Here is an 18,268-nt window from a genome sequence, read left to right as displayed (position 1 = left end):
AGAAAACACAACAATCAGCAGTTTCAAGCTCTAACAAGAATCTACATTGAGTTCCCATTTATTTTAAACAAAAATAGATTAGATCTTTTGAAAAATGTTCACTGCAATTTCCATGGAAATAGGGCAAATCAGCTAATGGGTCTTTTTACATTTCTAATTTCTATGATGCTGATATAGTAGAAAAGACTTAGATCCTACAATCTTTCCAAATAACTACTGTTCTACTCTTCTATAACCAGATTCATTCCCAAAGTGAGTAGTTTTGAAAATTTTTCCAAAATGGATATGAAACAGGTAAGTAGGTCAAATCACATGCTGTGAACCTCCCCATTCACAAACCCCCAAAACCTTACCTCAGTAGTTTTATAAATGGTAACTAAATTAGTATAAGTATTAAGGGCGTAATGGAAAGGGAAACAAATTCCTAAATTATCTGGTGTGTATGTGTGTGTGAATGGGAGAGGGGAGGCATTCAATTCTTTTGACAGAGAGTACCAATTATATGTGTAGCTAAATCTCTGGGATTCTTTACAGATGACAACTGAATACCTTCTCCCCCTTAGCAACCGTGCTGAATCACTATGAAGCAACATGGATTCCCTGTATCATAGTCATGCTTTGTGTGAAATACCAGTAATGCTCCCGAGGACAGTTAATGCTCCCTTCACCTGTTATAAACCCAGTATTATAGGATGAGAATATCTGAGTTTTTTTAAAATCCAGAATTGTGATGAAATGTGTCAATTCAACTACCTTAAAACTTTTGTTTGCTTCAATTCTCTTATCTTTAAAACTGTAGAGCAACAATAGCCTTCCTTATAAATTGAGAATGAATGGTGGGATGTCTGAAAGTGGTCTGGGATAGGATACAGCATTCTGAGCCAACTAGGAATTCGATCATTACCTGAAGCCATGGACCTGAGGCAAATCATTGCCCATGCCAATGTAAGTAGGTTAGAGTGGATGACCCCTCAGGTCCCTTTAAAACGAAACCATCAAGGGTGACGGGGGAGTCTTGTGGTCATGGTGTAGTTAAGTATTTTGATTGTGGTGGTGGTTACAGGAGGCTTTACGTGGGATGAAGTTGCACATACACACACAGGCACATGTGTAATTAGTGAAATCTGAAAAAGCTCTGTGATTGATAGCAATATACTCTTCTGGTTTTGATACTGGACTATAGTTATGTAAGATGTTAACGTGGGGAGAAGTTGGGTAGAAGGTGTAGGGGATCTCCCTATATTTTCTTCGTAACTATCCGTGAATCCATCATCATTTCAACATTAAAAGTATTAAAAGTATATAAGTATATGCATACATACATAAATACAATAATCTTCAATTTCATGAAATGCCTTGCAGCCACGGATAAAACCAAAATATACAGGGCTTGATGCTTTATCAAGGAAGTGAAATTTATTGGTTCCAAACAATTTACTTTCCAGCTAAATGTGATAGTTTTTATCTAAAACAATTAGTGGTTTTAAGGTAGTTGGAAGTATTGACTATTTCACCATGATTTGAAGTAAGAAAACTGTCACATGATGGGTCATTACTAGTAATACCATTTTTGCCTATCCTTCCATCATTTATCTTTGAATATTGAATCCTAAGGATTAAGACACCAAATAACTAATAATTTCAGCCACAACAAATACTATACCCTTGATTTAAAAGAGAAAACGAAAGCAAAATACAAAAAAAAAAAAGACACCAAAAAAACAAAAAATAAAACCTAAATGAAACCAGCACAATTAAAAAGGAAGTTATCAGGGCTTTACTAAAAATTAAATTTCTAATACTTATATCCTGAGGACTCTAGTTTCTGCCCAATTAATGACTGCTACAATGAGTAACCTCACTTTCATTCCTCAAATCTACAGAATCCTATTCATCTAAGAATTAGGTTGTGCTCAATATATTTCCTTCCTTTTCTTTTCTTTTCTTTTTTTTAACATGGGGCTTGAACTTAGGACCCTGAGATCAAGACCTGAGCTGAGATCAAGAGTCAGATGCGTAACCAACTGAGCCACCCAGGCACCCCTCAATATATTTCCTCTCAATGTCACAGAATCCAGTTGGTTCTCCTGACTTCCATGAGGTCTAAAAATAATGGCTAGTAACTTAGCAATTTTATACCCATATATTGGTTTCAAAATTTGATTCTTAAGTGATACAAATGGGGCAGAAAAAAGCAACAGATGCCAGTAGCATCCTTCTGTTAGAAATTAAAAGAAGAGAGACAAAGCAAACAGGAAATTTAAAAAAAAAATGAGAAGAGGGAGAAAAGGAGAGAAAAAGTTTTCTCCACCTGTTTCTTAAGTGGGAGGGTGGTTCAGTTCATTTTACAAATGAGACCAATGACAGGTCTTTCACACTTAGGAAAATAGGATGAATGTCTCATTCAGTGAGATGTGAAATAGGTCTTGGTTCCAAAATTCTAGAAAGGGGTTTAAGAGGAAAAAAAGCATTAGAAAATGTACAAGTGAAAATAAGACAATTTATCAAACCAGCTCTGCTCCAGGACTAACCAACTCAACTGAGTCTTTAGGCTTTAACTTAATGTCTGTGGCAGCAAAGACCTCATTCCTCTTAAACCCCAAACCTTCAGACACAGAACAGAAAAGTGCGCAGTAGAGGATTTTCCTGTTCTTGAATATTTCTCACCAAATCATAGAAGATAAAACAAATAGAAGCAATTTCTCAGGGACTTCAACTAAAATGGGCCAAGAATGGTGAGTTATCAGATGAAATCCTGTCAGTACCCAGGCATACTTTTCCAAAAGTTAATTCTACTGGGTACAGTAGATTCGAGGTGGTAAGAGGAATTACTCCCAATAAAAGAATAAAATGTATAATAGGTGATTAGCCAAGAAAGACACGAAGCAGGGGAAATTGGTCACATGCTCCAGAGCAGCCGTAAAAGAATCCAAGCTTACACTTCACACAGCCATAATGGAAGGAGCTGACTGAGAAGTGTGCGTTACCACCACACACCTCGTAACACCTTGCCCTTCTTCACTCTCCCCAGTGCCACAGTGCTTCTTAAACTTTGCGGGGTCTACAGTATGCTTTAAAGTTGAAGTGTTTCAAGCTAACTGTGTTTTGGGAGTCACATCTATCCTAAGATTATACTAAAAGTTAAACCTCTACTGTACCTATCAACTGGTACTCCAAAATGCTGGTTTCCCAGAATATCCACCAAATCCTGTCTATGTTTAGATGATGATAACAAATAGAAGAAAAAAAAAAATGCAATCACTGCACCTTCCATATATGAAGAAGTCTTGAAATTATAAATGTCAAAATTCTGATTTCATTTGCCTGTGTCTAAAAATATTTCCCTGCTAATTATTTCAAATTACTATAGACGTTTTGCAAGCTATAATAGATTTTATATATAAATTGTGAACATCCATAAAAATAATTTGTCCTACACATCTAACCTTTTGTTCCCAATATAGACCCACTTTATTTCTTATGTTTATAAAGAAATGCTTACAAAGTCTTGTTCTCTGAGGATCTCACTTGGTACTTATCAAACTTATTTTTTCATAAATCTTTATCAGCGATGAGAATTTTTCTCAGACTGTGTTGCTGATTGCTTATGTCACCACTTTACTTTCCACTTCCATTAGAAGCCACAGGGCACCTTACTTCTTAGAGAAGAATGTGAAACTGATTTGGGGATGAAGGACTTCTAGTCTAGAGTATGCACCACTTTATAAAATGTTTATTGATATAAAACCTAAAAATATACACGGTAGGTACAGTATTCATGTGGCTAATTATTTAGTAGATTCAGCCCATGATTTTACACCACAGGGTTCTTAGTAGGAATACCAGCACAGAAATCAGAGTTTCCTGACACATGGCAATAAATATTTTCACTTACAATGAATAATTTAGCTCTTTTGGCATTCATTGTATGAAAGATAGATTTGAAATAATTTCAAGGTCTCTTAGCAAAGGTAGAGGTTTTGGCACACAAGCACAACAGTATGGGGCTCCTTTCCTTTGTTTTCACAGAATTTTGCTTGCTTTTATCATGCACACACCGCAAAATTTCTCCTCATTTGTCAAGATGATGTTGAAATGAAAAGATATTGTTTCTTCTACAGCATTTCCTATTGTGGGTTTCTAGAATTCCAAATCACTAATTCTCTGCAATTTACCAGCCTTGCCCATCGAATGCTAATGAACCTCTATATTCTTGATTATGGAAATGGAAAAGGAGATTTCCCTCAAATTAATGCCAGCCAAAACTGGAATTAGTCTCACACTAGTTTCAAAATGAAAATTCCCATATGGAAATTACATATATAAATTCATCTAAAATCTCAGGAAGATGATTCAACAACATGAAAAGCAGCCTATGTTTTAAGACCACTTTTCTTTAAAAACTTTTCTTCTAAATGAAATTCACATCTATTCACACTCCAAAATCATAAAGTATTAGAGCTACAAAGCCCTCACCTTACAAATGGGGAAGTCAAGTACCAGAAAATTGAGCAGTTGGTTCATCACACCAATAGCAGTAAAAATTTCTCCAGTGCAATCTCTTTACATACGTTCATTAAAAGAAAATGTTTTAAGATTAGATAAACCCCCAAAATAGCCCATTCACAATGGGGTGTGTTGAATTTGAGGCAGATTGGGGGTGGCTGTAAAGGTCTAAAGTTTAGAAGAACAATCTAGGCTGAGAATGGTATAAATTTCCCAAGGAAACAAAAAGAGAATCTCAGACTAACTTCGAAATAAACCCAAAATATATAAAAGTGCAAAGAAAAAATAGATATAAACAAAAAGGGCTATTTTTCTGTTAATTGATTTTCCTCCTAAAATACTTGAGTGAATGTTTCAAGGTAGAAATTCTGGGTAGTTCAGTAAGGAGGATTCTCTTAGGTATTGATGGGATTCAAAGAGAATAATGTTGACGTTTTGCAAATACAGTCTGAAAACACTCATTGGCAGAAATTCTTTTAAAAAATCTCTTCTCAAAGAGCATAGTGAATGTTAATTTTTTAGCAAAGACAAATGAACAATGCTTACAAAAAACATTAATATTAGGGGAAGCTGGATGAAGAGTGAATTCTATGTTTGCAGCATTTCTAAGTATTTAAATTAGAGCATTTATTTAAAAACTAAAAAATAAAAGATACATACTAATCTAATCAAATCTTATATATTACATATAAATTGGTCAAAGTGGTATTTATAGAATAATTTTCTTTAAAAATATGCAGATACATTCATGAAGAAAAAAAAATTACCACAACCACAACAAAATAACCTATAAATCCAACCCCCTTTCTAATATTTACAGACACAAAGCATGCATTATCCTCACTTGAATGGTATGTCTTTGGAAATGTCCTTACACTGTAGACTTTCAAATAAACCAAGCATATACTTTTCTACTACATCGTATCATTTTAGAACCTCGTCTTTCTTCCTAAAGTACTACAAAGAATTGAGCATCATTTAGGGAATTGCTAGGTAGAGAGAGAGAGAGAGGGCTAAAATCAGTATTTACTTTCTTATTGCATCAGTAGCCTTCTGTTTAAAATGATACCATCTGCTGCAATTGAAATTTCACTGGCTATCTGTGAAACCACAAAATCAGGAATCTAGGAAACCCTTGTGGCATGGCTGCCTTCAAACACTGACCTAAGCTTACTATTTCTAGCTTGAGATTTTGAAAAGTAATCAAGAAGCGTTCAATTTGATATTTTGCACCTAGGTATCATTTCAGTCAGTACTCATGACTGGTTCATGAAGTTTCCCATAATTTTTCACTGTATTTTAAACCACTTACTGAGGAAATAATAGTATTAATAACTATTTCAATAACACGAGTGGACTGTTTATGTAATTATCACTCTTCAAAATTGTTTCACTCAAGGCCAAGCCCTATACCATCTCCATTCTACTTTTGCCTATACCATCTCCATTCTACTTTCTTCACAGTGGGTATCATTCGAAAAAAAAAAAAAATACAATCAAAGATAGAGAAGGAAGGAGAATCAGGCAGATTGAAAATTATTGCTGGGGTGATTTACAAACACACTCAAAATACAAACACACTTGTAGCCTTGAGATAGTTATACTTACTCCAAAGTGTCTAATTTACTACTGGAAAAATGACTCAATACTTCAAATCATCCCATCAGTAAAAGGAAACCAGTATCTTCTATTTTAAAGGAAATGTTTAGCAGTGAGGGCTAATTTTAATGAATAAAGAGAATGAATACAAACCAAATAGGCAGGGACTTTTAAATTTAAAAAGTTGTACATATTTTGCATTTACTTTTATTACTCACAAAGCATAAAGACCGGCTTTTAAGAAATCAGTACGTTGTCCTGAGTACATGTAGGACAGGAACCAGCCACCTTGACTGATTTTGAGACAAGCTCCTGGGAACGCTGCTTCCTATTCAAATACCCTCAGTGCCCTACATCATTTCAGAGGCGGGTACTGGTGTGATGGGATGTGTCGTTCACGTGATTTGATCTGATTTTGTGTTCCTTTTTATTTTTTGACTGGATAACTAGGGCTGTTTAAACAAACACAAGGAACATATAGCAGAATAACATCCATGCATCTGCTTAACCCATAGCGACCTCTCCTTTCTCCAAACTACCATGAAGTATATGGCAGATGTGCAGCAAATATGTGTTCATCAATCGGTACTATAGGGTAAAATAGTTCAGCTTTCAGTACTCTAGTTTTATGTGTGTTTGTCCTGACTCCTCAACTGGACTTTTAAGGCAAGAGATATCTTATTTTCCTCTGAGTCACCCATCACATCTAGCAGTTTTGGTATAGATCAATCAACCAGTAGATATCTTAACAGATCTTAACTATCAAATGTACAAAAAAACACTGAGATAATTGATTATATAATTGTCAATATTCTGGAAAGAGATAATACACTTCTTGAAGGCTAAGAAAACTGCTGACAAACCTAGGAGTAGCTGTTCCTCCCAGAATTTCTAGTTTGTTATATGTATCCTTTAAACCTATTATTTAGCAGCTAAATATTTAGCAGTGTTTTTATACAGACACATATTACATTCAACTCTGAAAATCTTGTAGTCCTACTATAAACCTAATGAATAGATCCACTCAAATCTAGCTGTGCTAATTAAGAGAAGTCATGATATGTAATTGAAAATGATGATTTTTAAGCCAGTGGGAAGGTAAATGGTGTAGAAAGCACATCTAGTCATGCAACGTGACCCATTATGTAGACAGTTCACACATGAGTAATTGAGAATTGGACACCTAAGGCTATACCCATGCAACTCCAAAATACGGAGCTTTTAAAAAGAATCAAAACTCTATGTAATATTGATTTGACAATAAAATAGTAATATTTCAAAGTCAAAAGATAGTTTTAGTTTTGTATATATAATGCATACTTTATTATATATACATAGTATTTATATATGTAATCAATTTTTTGTATATATAATAAATATTTTTTATCATTAGCAAATTCATTTCACTGGACAATTGATTGGGAAGGCATTGTCTTTGAAGCTCTAGCAGAGTTTTCAATCTGAAAAACGTGAAAAGATCAGATAGGTGAAGGCATTTCCCCATAGCATTAAACCCCCACTTTATCTATGAAGTTACCAGTAAATCTAGGCTGTGAACTTATATAATCCTATTTTTGGTCAAAAGTCTGAAATATGCTGAGAATCGAGATTATGGTATCCTACAAAATGCATCGTGTTTTAATAAAAAAGCAGTGGAAACAAAAATGAGAACATACAGATTTCTTTAGGAGACTAATTTCTTTTGGTCCCCTAAGATAACATTCAAGTCATTCTTACCACTATATTACAGTTGTGAGAAAAGAGTAAGAAAAGTATTTGAGTCTTTCTGTTATCAAGAAAATAATTACACTGTGGCTTCACATGCAGTATCAAAAAATATAAACAACAACATATATATATTCACAACACATACATATATACACACAACACACACACATATATTTATACACACACATGCAAATATACATACAATGGAATATTATTCAGACATAAAAAAGTGAAATCTTGTCATTTGTAACAACATGGATGGATCTAAAGGGTATAATGCTAAGTGAAATAAGTGATCAAAGAAAGACAAATACCATATGATTTCACTCATCTGTGGAATTTAAGAAACAAAACAAATGAACAAAGAAAAAAGAGATAAACCAAAAAACAGACTCTTAACTATAGAGAACAAACTGGTGGTGGTCAGAGGGGAGGTGGGCGGTGGGATGGGTAGAAGTGAAGGGGATTAGGAGCACATTGATCATAATGAACACGGCGTAATACTTAGAATTGTTGAATCCCTATGTTGTACACCTGACACTAGTATGTTAACTCCACTGGAATTTGAAAAAATAAATTAAAATTTTATACACACACACACACACACACACACACACACACACACCACAACAATGAAAACAAAAACATGTGATTTTGGAAAATAGTCCTGGGATAGCTACTAATGCTTAATCAAGGGAATTCAAATGAAGGTAAAAATCTGAGGAGCAAACGGGAATGTATAGTGATAATCGCTCATAATTTATGTCACAAAATAGAAAATATCTCCTATATTTTTGCTTTTTCCTGGTTATTATGCAGTTTGGACTCATATTGTCTTAATGTGCTAAGGGAAACTAGAGATACCCGTGGGTTTATAATTTTCTATTACAAGAAACAGTGTTAGTGGATATCCTGGAAATTGCTTTTCTACTAGATATTACTGCGCTTGGCTCCATTCTCCGTACCAGAGTGATGAGAGAAGAGAGTCTTCAGGAGATTCAAGTATCATTTGCCAAGTAAATGTACATAAGGTGGCAGAAAGTAAAACCAATCTTCCCAGGTCAATATGGTAACCTTAGTAGAAGTCAAAGAAATTGAAAGCCTAAATATATACAAAAATGTATAAAGCAGAACTTGGTGTCATTATACTTTGCTGAGTTTATACATAGCTTGTTGTTCAGTAAAATTGCAGTCTGGAGCAAATGGTGTTTGAGTCCACAAATGACAGGTAAACCAGCAGAGAAATAAAAGACAGGAAGGAGAGGAAATGGGAAATGAAGGAGAAGACTGAATAATAAAAGGTACCACTTGGTCCAAGTAAAATTAAATATCCACTAACACTGTTCACCTATGAATTTTGCTAGTGCTCGTTAACACTGGAATTAAGAACACTAATTTTGACTGGGAAGAAATCTTGTTTCAAATGTGTTATTTTCCAAATGGGCAGAGGGTAAGCTTAGTCCTCAAAACACTGAAACTTAATATAGACAAAGGTTGAAAGTCCCTGGCTACATCTTTCTTCCCCCCCCCATTTGAAAACTAAAAAGTGTAAGCCAAGAGGGCTTTTCCCATCAATTAGCATTCTGCCTACTGCATCCATCATATAGTTAATTGATTGCACTTGTAGTTTATAAATGCACCCAGATGCTGTGGGATGAGCACATTTCATAAATTAAAGGAGCATATGGAAGGCACACAGACAGTAACATTTCATCATAACTACCCAAAACATCCTTAATATGCAATGCTACATCACTAATTACTATGTAAATATGTAAGCGTTTCCCTGGTTAATGTCTTGGTGAGAAATTTGTTTGGCAGTTGAGCCCAAATGCAATTTTGACCAGCCATTTAATACCACTTCAGCACTCTCCTAGTTTCATCCCACTTTGCCTGGAAGGAGAATGTGGCTCTCAGCCTATTAGGCAACGTTGATTGTGCAAAGTCAGTGAAAATGTTTATTCTTTCTCAATGGGTCATCTTACTTAAGGAACACCAGTCAACCCTCCAAATTATAAACATCTGTCCAAAGTTCTGTCTGCAGGCTCTATTTCTTCCTGAAAACATGAGTTGGAATTTGCCAAATGAAGAATGTCTGCTGCTTAATGGACACTTTCATCAATTTCTAAGAAAAGGGCAAGGAGGAAAAGGACTGCATAAAGTATAAGAAACTGGCTTAATTCTTCAACTCTGGGGAAATTAGTATCAATGGTCCGAGTAAATTATCTTGAATACCTCAAGGTGTCAAAGGTAAAGGCTTCATTCTCTGAAATAGGTCAGAGTTCTCTGTCAAGCCAAGGTTGAAAAGGTAAGTCAAGAGAGACATGCAACATGGCAAAATTTCCTTCGGAGAGTGGAAATTCTCTCCATATACAAGGTCCACCAACCACATGATTAAGTGAGCTGTAGGTGACCCATGGATCAGAAGATGTATATTTAAACCTTTAAAAGTTGTGTTTTATTGGTAGATTTTGGCAGCATGATTTTGGTCAAATTCACTTGTATTCAGGACTGGAAATTGTGTCTAAGTTCACCTTAAAATTTTGGAAGAATTATTAAAATTACAGAATTTAGAAGTAAATTGATTTTCATTTATTTTCCCAGTCTTACGGCCTTTCTGGGTAAAGACTGTGCCCAGTTCTTTGGGCAGGTGGTGACAGAAAGTTTGATAGAGGATTCTGAGAGATTAATTTCATTTCAGAATTTGAACTGGGCATTGGTAAAGCTCCCAAGCTTCATGATAAAATCAACAAATACTTAAATAAGCCATTCAAAGTTATTCTAGAAATGAACATCTATTTATAAGCCGGAAGTAAAATAATAGTAGATTAGTCAGCATGGGCTCTTAATATTTTCAGAATTGAAAGCTTACTTAGGAAAAAAGTTAGCAAACCTTACAGATGCTTGAATCATCTAAGGTCTGGTATATAAGTTTAGTAGTTACTGCCACATTTATATTTAGATACCACCAACTCAAATCATACAATAGCTTAATTTTAATTTTGCTCCTCCTTTTCCTTTACAGGGCAAAGAGAAAAAGATTATGAACAACAACAAACAGACAACACACCATTTATCTGGCAAAGCAACTTCTATTCATGAGATTTCTTCCCTACTCTATGCCTACTCTATGAAGCAGGGGCTGCCTAGTTTAATGAAAAATATTTGTTACAACAGACGTGACATTCTATCTCATAATTAAAGGAAGATGCAACCAGGAGTTCCCTTGAAAAGAAAGGGCAGGCTTCCTTCACTATCAGGCGGACTCTTCCCCTCCCGGCTCCCCTTTTCTGACGTGCAATCCCTTCTGTTCTCCATCTGCTCCGCCCCCACCTATTGTCTCCACTCACTGCCAAGCATGCCAAGCCCATCTGGCCACACTCTTGCTTCTGCTGGCTCTAATTCCCAGGGGCCTAGGAAATATTTGAATGCCAAGGCTCTTTCCCTCTTCACAAGAATAAGGACTTAGCTAGGAAGGTATCAAACAATTCCCCAAAGAATTCACACACACATCAACATGCACATAATCTCTCGCATACACAGACAGCAGTTTTAGAATCCTTTCCTCGGCTAACATTAAAAATATATATATTTCAAAATTCTTTTACCTCGATGCATTTTTAAAAATTAAAATCTTACTATCTTTGAAGTAATCAAAATTTATATTTAAAAAATATCAACACTTTCATTAATCCCAGGCATGCATTTTTTCAGAAAGCAGAAGTAATTAGTGTAAGTAAATCTTATTTAAATCTTACCATCGTGAAATATTTCCATTAGTTAATCAGGTTTAATCGTTGACCACTAATACATTTTCTGTTGTACCAAACATACATCTAATTCAGGCATTCCAGCTTTACAAATTCTCCACGAAAGCCCACTCTGCCGCAAAAGCATGCATGGTCAGAATCTAAGCATATTTAGGCAAAATTATCACCAAGTCATTAACAATAATAAAGCAGTCTGGCAAGTATTGAAAGCAGCTTTTATTCATGCTTTTACTTGAACCAACTTACTACATATATACATATATATACACACACACACAATTCTTGGTTGTTTTTGCCACAAGCATGCTAAAAAACCTCTGAAGCTCACAAAAAGCAGCAAACAAAACTAGAAGCAACCATGCTCAGGGTTTAAGGACATTAAAAAATTAAAGCAACCTTTCTACATTTCAAATAGAGCGTGCATAAATTTGACATGCAATCTCCAAAAATAAATATTGTAACATAAATCTTAAAATTAGTTTATCCAAAAGAGTTTATTCTTATTTTCATTATTATTGTTCTTAGGCTTCTGGTATCTTAAACCCTGCATGCTGCAGTTCTAAGCTGTGCTGAGCACCGGCTGTGAGAGAAGAAGCTACCTGCGAGTTTTCACAGTGCCATCTCATATCCATGTCTGTCTGGCTACCCTGCGTGCTTAGAGCTTTTTTCTTAATTCTTAATGGAAATCCTAGGAAATTTAGTCCATCCTCTGAAATCAATACTGGTGACAGGAGAGCTCCCTGACTCAGTGGGAGATCAAGATGATAAATTGCCTGCGCATCAGCCTGGCCTATCAGTGCCCTGCACACAGATGGGCGAGAAAAGACACAGAAACGGCTCTACCAGTCACGTGTCACCTAGGAGCCAATGGCTAACGCGCTACTGCAGGAAGAGATGCTGCAGTTCCGCCTGCAGTTGACGAGGCTGTTGGTACGCAGCCCAGCCCGCGCCCCGCTCAAAAAGTCTAGGCATCGCTGCTGTTCAGTTTGCTCCCGGGCTGTGACGGCACAGAAGAACAGACGTCGCTCTAGGTCCGACCCAAATAAAGACCTGTTTTCATGCACAGGGAATTCTCTCTGTATTACTTTCGAATCCATTGTGATCACAAAACAGAAGGGAAACTTTTTTAACATCGCAACCCTTAACCTCTTCTGTGCGTCCCTTCAGATAATTATCATGTTTTCACCTAATATTAAATTAGAAGCTTAAACTGTGCAATTAGCATTCAACCCTCCTGACAGAATCGCCGCAAAGCTTTATAATTGTAATTATAATTTTATTTCCAAGTTAACGAATGACTTTTTTTTTTTTGAATGCTAAGTTTATAGTGAGTATTTTTATGGGATGATTTTGTAAAGGCAATTATGCAACAGTAAGAAGTACATTATTATGCTTTTCTGCCAATTAGAACTGGTCCTCTTTAAAGACGATTTAAATCCCAATAAATATGCATTTTATCAATCATTAAAAATAAAAACAAACAAGCACCAAAGGATATACATCTCATTTTCTAAAGGCTGAAGAACAAATGTATTATATAGTGATGGAAATATGGACTTATTTTTTGTCTTTCCTCTTAAATTTAAAATAATTCTTTGGGAAGCAAAGGCTCCACATCTGGAATACCATATGGAATCATATTCCCCAATACATCTGCTTCCATTGATCAATGTGTAATAAAAGACATGTTACACAGTTCTTCAAGGTACTGAGATGATTGTATCCAGTCTGACAGGTAAGGTTGTAAGTGATGAGACTACCGTGTTTTTCAAATGGCAATATGATGGAGATTAAAAAAAAAGAAGAAGAAGCAGCTCAAAAGAAACAGTGAACTATCTTCAGGAACAACAGAAAAAGTACCAGGGCACTTCTCTTTATCATTTTTCATTGCCCAGTTTCAATTATATCCATGCATTTTCAAAGATTAATTCTAACTCATGCAGAGTGACCCAACACTACTTAAAAAAATTTTTGAGAATAAGTACTGATAGATGTGCCCTCATCAGTAAATTGTCACTGAGCTTTAGAATGCTGAAATTCCAAAGCTCATTTCACCTTGGGAACCATTTTTTAAACACATTCTTGAAACACTGACCCTGCCAGGTTTTCTGCTAATTTCTTTCTGCTCTTATTGACTATCAGGAAATAAAAAAGCACTTTTCAAATTTTTAAAATATATATTGCTTTGTGTTTATTCTATTTGGCCTATTTATTCAATAATAACATAATCCTCAACAATCAAACTTTACTTTTTTAAAGGAAAAAATTAAGGTCCAGAACACCTGTCATCAAAAAGAAAGCAATAATAATAAAACATCATCAAACCTATTCATTGCAATATTGTAATAGCCAAAAAGTAGAAACTATTCAGTCATCAATAGTAAACTGATCAGATAAATTATGGTACAGTCTTAGTATAGAGATACTCTGCAGCTGTAAAATATAATGTGGCAAATTCAAATGTGCTGATGTGAAAAGATCTCTAAGATGCAATGTGATTTAAACATAAAAGGTGCAATTTTTAAATTGTTCGAAGTCTGGATACATACAAAACACACATACGTTTACAAATGTAAATATACAGTTGCATATGGAGAGGAAACTTCCAAAAAGACATAAAATATCAGTTACTAGTGGTTAAATCTGGGAAGCAAAGCTGGGGTCGAAAGTGGGACTGGGGCATGGTTTTATTAGCCCATGTTTCATCAAGCCTATGTATTTTCTAATTTAAAATTAATTCATTAAAATGATGGTTTAATTTAATGACTGCTACATACTTGAGCAAAAATGTTGAGGGGAAAGGAGGGAGACAGAAGGAAGAAGACCTGCTTTTTTTTCATGTTAAGAAAATAGGCTTGTGTGGGCAAAAAGGAGCTGCCAGAGACAGGTTTGGCAATCTGAGCTGAAGACCTCCACAAACCATATTCATCTTCTACTTCTTTCATCTCTGAATACCTATAACAATACAAACTTACAGGTGTTAAGAGTTTTACAATTTGTAGTGACAATTCACCTAAATTGTCTCTGATTCTTAGAGGTACGAACTGAGAAGTAAATGATTTGGCTAATTAGCAGAGCTTTGGGCAAATTAACCCCTCCAAGCCTTAGTTTTCTCAGCAGGATGCAATTAGCAAGAAGTGGCAGAGCCAACCATGAATCTTAATTTAGGATATTGTTTACTGCGCTTGAAAGGCAAGATAATGTGCATGTTTTTTAGCCAATAATGGTGTAGGGCTGAAGACAAAACGAAATTCACTTTCTTGTGTTTCCTACTTGGCACAAGCTTATTTTATCCAAGAGACAGAACTTGGCTTATAGATTCTATTGTTCACTCTTTTGTGGCTGTTGTTCAGAGTCCAAAGATTTTAAGAGATATAAATATTAAAAAATATTGAATTGGTTAAATTAAGTCAAAGGCTTATAATTTGCACTATTAAAGGATTTTTGTGTTTTACACAAAGTTATTCTGAATCAGTGGTTTATGGGGGGGACATCTGACAATGTTTGGAAATAGTTCTAGTTGTCACACCTGGGGAGGTGCTACTAGCAGCTAGTGGGTGGGGCCAAGGATACCGCTAATCATCCTGCAAGGCACAGGATAGCCCCTACGACAAAGACCTACCTGGCCTTAAATGTCAATAGTGAGATTGAGAAACATGTACTAAATACTATGCTTTTCTACCTTATTTACAAAGAGGGTTAAAAAAAAAAGTACTCTGTACTATGAGATGTATATTGTAAAGTGGCAAGGAAGAAAGTTTAGGTGGAGAAGAGAGGAAGACTGAGGACCAGGCCCTGGATTCCTCCAAAACTAAGAAGTCTTGGGAAAGAGGAAGAAACAGCAAATGAGGAAGAGGAGGTAAGAGAAAATCTCCTGTGTGGTAATCTGGAAGCCTATGGTAAAAAGCCTAATGGTAGCAAAGACATTAGGGTCTTGTTCAAATGCTGTAGACAGGTCAAATAATCCACTTTTCATAGTTTGTTGTTATTGTTGTGTTTTAAAGATTGATTGATTGATTGATGGGGGAGAGAGAGCACATGCCCAGGAGCAGGGGGAGGGGCAGAGGGAGAGGGAGAAGGAGAAAAGCAGACTCCTCATTGAGTGGGGAGCCCGAGGCAGGGGCTGGATCTCACGACCCTGAGATCACCACCTGAGCCACAATCAAGAGTCCGAGGCTTAACCAACTGAGCCACCCAGGCACCCCCTTAGTTTTGTCTTTAATTTAAACAAAGGGTTTGAAAAATTAATCTCACCGAAATTAACAATACAAAAGACTTGAGGTCCTTATTCCTCCTCATGTTTGGATTTTTACAGATGTGGCCAGAAAAGGCAGTATTTACAGGGACCACAAGAGGGCTATTTGGAGAATATGTGAAGGGGAGGGGGCTTTCATGACTCTCAAATTATACTTCTTAGGGTATTTACAGTTGTAGTTGCTTTATAGTCCACAAAGGTGTACCTGTAAACAAGCAAGTGAACAAACGCTATTTAAGACCATCCCATATCATTGTGTGCCAAGGAGGCAGAGAGCCACTGCATGCCCCTAGAAACAATGTCTGCAGTCCTTCTTTCCAAGCCCCCGGCCAGTCTTTCCATCCATAGACAAGGTTTCTGGGAACAGAGTTCTCAGGACAGCTTCAGGCACTTTCCCTCTGTGACTCCTGTCAGGCCAATTTCTACACTTGGTCAAGCCTGAGGCATCCAGGGTCAGTGCAACATTGCTGAGAACCATGGCCACCTGGATTACTAGGACACTGGAGCAGTTTTAGGTCAATTTAATGCTCTTTTTGATAAGAAAATATTGCAGGAAAGCAGTAAAGAAGAGAAGGGAGAGAGAGAGAGAGGGAGGAAAATAGAGAGGAAGGGAGGGAGAGAAAGGGAGGAAGAAAGAAAGAAGGGGAGAGAGTGGGAGAGAGAGGGAGGGAGGCAAAGACAGACAGGGGGAGAGGGGGAGGGAGAGAGAGTGAGGGAGAAAGGAAAGAGATCAGTAAAAAGAGCCACAGATCTACAGATATAATTACATACTGTGTGGTGTGAATGAACATCGCATGTCATAATTCTCTTTAGATAGATCTTTACAATTCCAAGAGGTTTTATAGTTTGCATAGTCCAACTCCTTCATTTTACAGATGAAGGATTTTGATGCAGAGAGGTTAAATAACTTGGCTTGAGTTAAGTTACAGTGGAATTCTTCCCAATCTAGTCAATGGATAAACATGATATTGGCAAGTTTGAAGATGCTTTCAAAAATCACCATAATCATCAACCAGAGTAACACTTAGAGGAAGGGGGAAAATGATGTCAAGTAAGAGACAAAGGATGACTTCAAAGACTCCTCCTTGCCCCAGTCATGCTGGATTAAGGCACTGAAAGCCTTGGTTATCCAGGAGAGAGTGTGATCCTCCAATGAGCATTTATAGGATATGAAACACAGAAGGAGAAGTTTTTTTTTTTAAATTTTTATTGTTATGTTAATCACCATACAATACATCATTAGTTTTTGATGTAGTGTTCCATGATTCATTGTTTGCGTATAACACCCAATGCTCCATTCAGTACGTGCCCTCTTTAACACCCATCACCAGGCTAACCCATCCCCCCACCCCCCTCCCCTCCAGAACCCTCAGTTTGTTTTTCAGAGTCCATCGTCTTTCATGGTTTGTCTCCCCCTCCGATTTCCCCCCCTTCATTCTTCCCCTCCTGCTATCTTTTTTTTTTTCTTAACATATATTGCATTATTTGTTTCAGAGGTACAGGTCTGTGATTCAACAGTCTTGCACAATTCACAGTGCTCACCATAGCACATATCCTCCCCAATGTCTATCACCTAGCCACCCCATCCCTCCCACCACCCCCCCACTCCAGCAACCCTCAGTTTGTTTCCTGAGATTAAGAATTCCTCATATCAGTGAGGTCATATGATACATGTCTTTCTCTGATTGACTTATTTCGCTCAGCATAATACCCTCCAGTTCCATCCACGTCGTTGCAAATGGCAAGATCTCATTCAAAAGGAGAAGTTTTGAGTCTCCTTCTTCAGAAGACTATGTGCGTCTTCTGAAGACTTTTTTTAATGCAAATTCTCTTGTCTGTATTTGCACCACAGTCATGATGAATGAGAAGTAGGATGCCTGGATGACTTTTAAAAGACATATGTCAGGAAGTAAGCTCTAGTTGTGAGAGAATATATGTGGGGAGATATTCTGGATCATTTACATTTTTTAAGAAAAGGGGAAAAATAGAAATGGTAGAAAATCATACTAGATTATCTTGGTTTAAAATTTTTATTGTTTTTGCTTTTTCTCCCTATAGTGATAGTCCTAGTTTGATGCCATGGAGAACCACTAAACTTCTGTTAACTATTAATTTAATATTTGCAAGTAAAGATCAAAGGTAGGATGTGAATTAATGTCTAAATAAATAAAATTTCATATATTTTAAATCTTATTTTTTTTCTGCTACTCTAGTGTTATGGGTTTTGTTTTTTACACTGATTATTTCTCTAGGTACATATGCTTTTTAAAAAGTAAAAACACACACAAAAAACTATGCCCCATATGATCTTTTTGATAACACTCTACTCTAAAATTTATTATACTAATGTTAAAAATAAAAAATTGAGGGGTGCCTGGGTGGCTCAGTGGGATAAGTATCTGACTTGGGC

At 36.2% G+C, this 18,268-nt stretch overlaps 1 protein-coding gene and 1 long non-coding RNA gene across 29 annotated transcripts in view; one reads left to right on the top strand and one right to left on the bottom strand.

Moving 5' to 3' along the window:
* The window catches only part of LOC118555425 (uncharacterized), a 31,385-nt gene extending 18,719 nt beyond the window's left edge, over positions 1–12,666 (top strand). Inside the window, exon 2 of the long non-coding RNA XR_013441830.1 lies at positions 10,859–12,666. This is a non-coding gene — a long non-coding RNA (uncharacterized LOC118555425). The remainder of the gene's footprint in view (positions 1–10,858) is intronic.
* NRXN1 (neurexin 1) overlaps positions 1–18,268 on the bottom strand; it is a 1,113,724-nt gene that overhangs the window by 38,429 nt on the left and 1,057,027 nt on the right. For 2 of the 28 annotated variants that reach the window (XM_036123550.2, XM_036123551.2), the window contains exon 1: positions 12,203–12,337. The exons of the other annotated variants lie outside the window; for them this stretch is intronic. In XM_036123550.2, the coding sequence (XP_035979443.1) occupies positions 12,203–12,235 (33 nt within the window). In that variant the 5' untranslated portion in view covers positions 12,236–12,337. Of the gene's footprint in view, positions 1–12,202; positions 12,338–18,268 lie in introns of those variants that run through there. 28 annotated transcript variants of the gene reach the window in all.

Source organism: Halichoerus grypus, chromosome 10 (assembly GCF_964656455.1).
Source record: "Halichoerus grypus chromosome 10, mHalGry1.hap1.1, whole genome shotgun sequence".
Taxonomy (NCBI): Eukaryota; Metazoa; Chordata; class Mammalia; order Carnivora; family Phocidae; genus Halichoerus; species Halichoerus grypus.
Note: the sequence above shows the minus strand (reverse complement) of the source record. Positions and strands in the feature narration are given on the sequence as shown.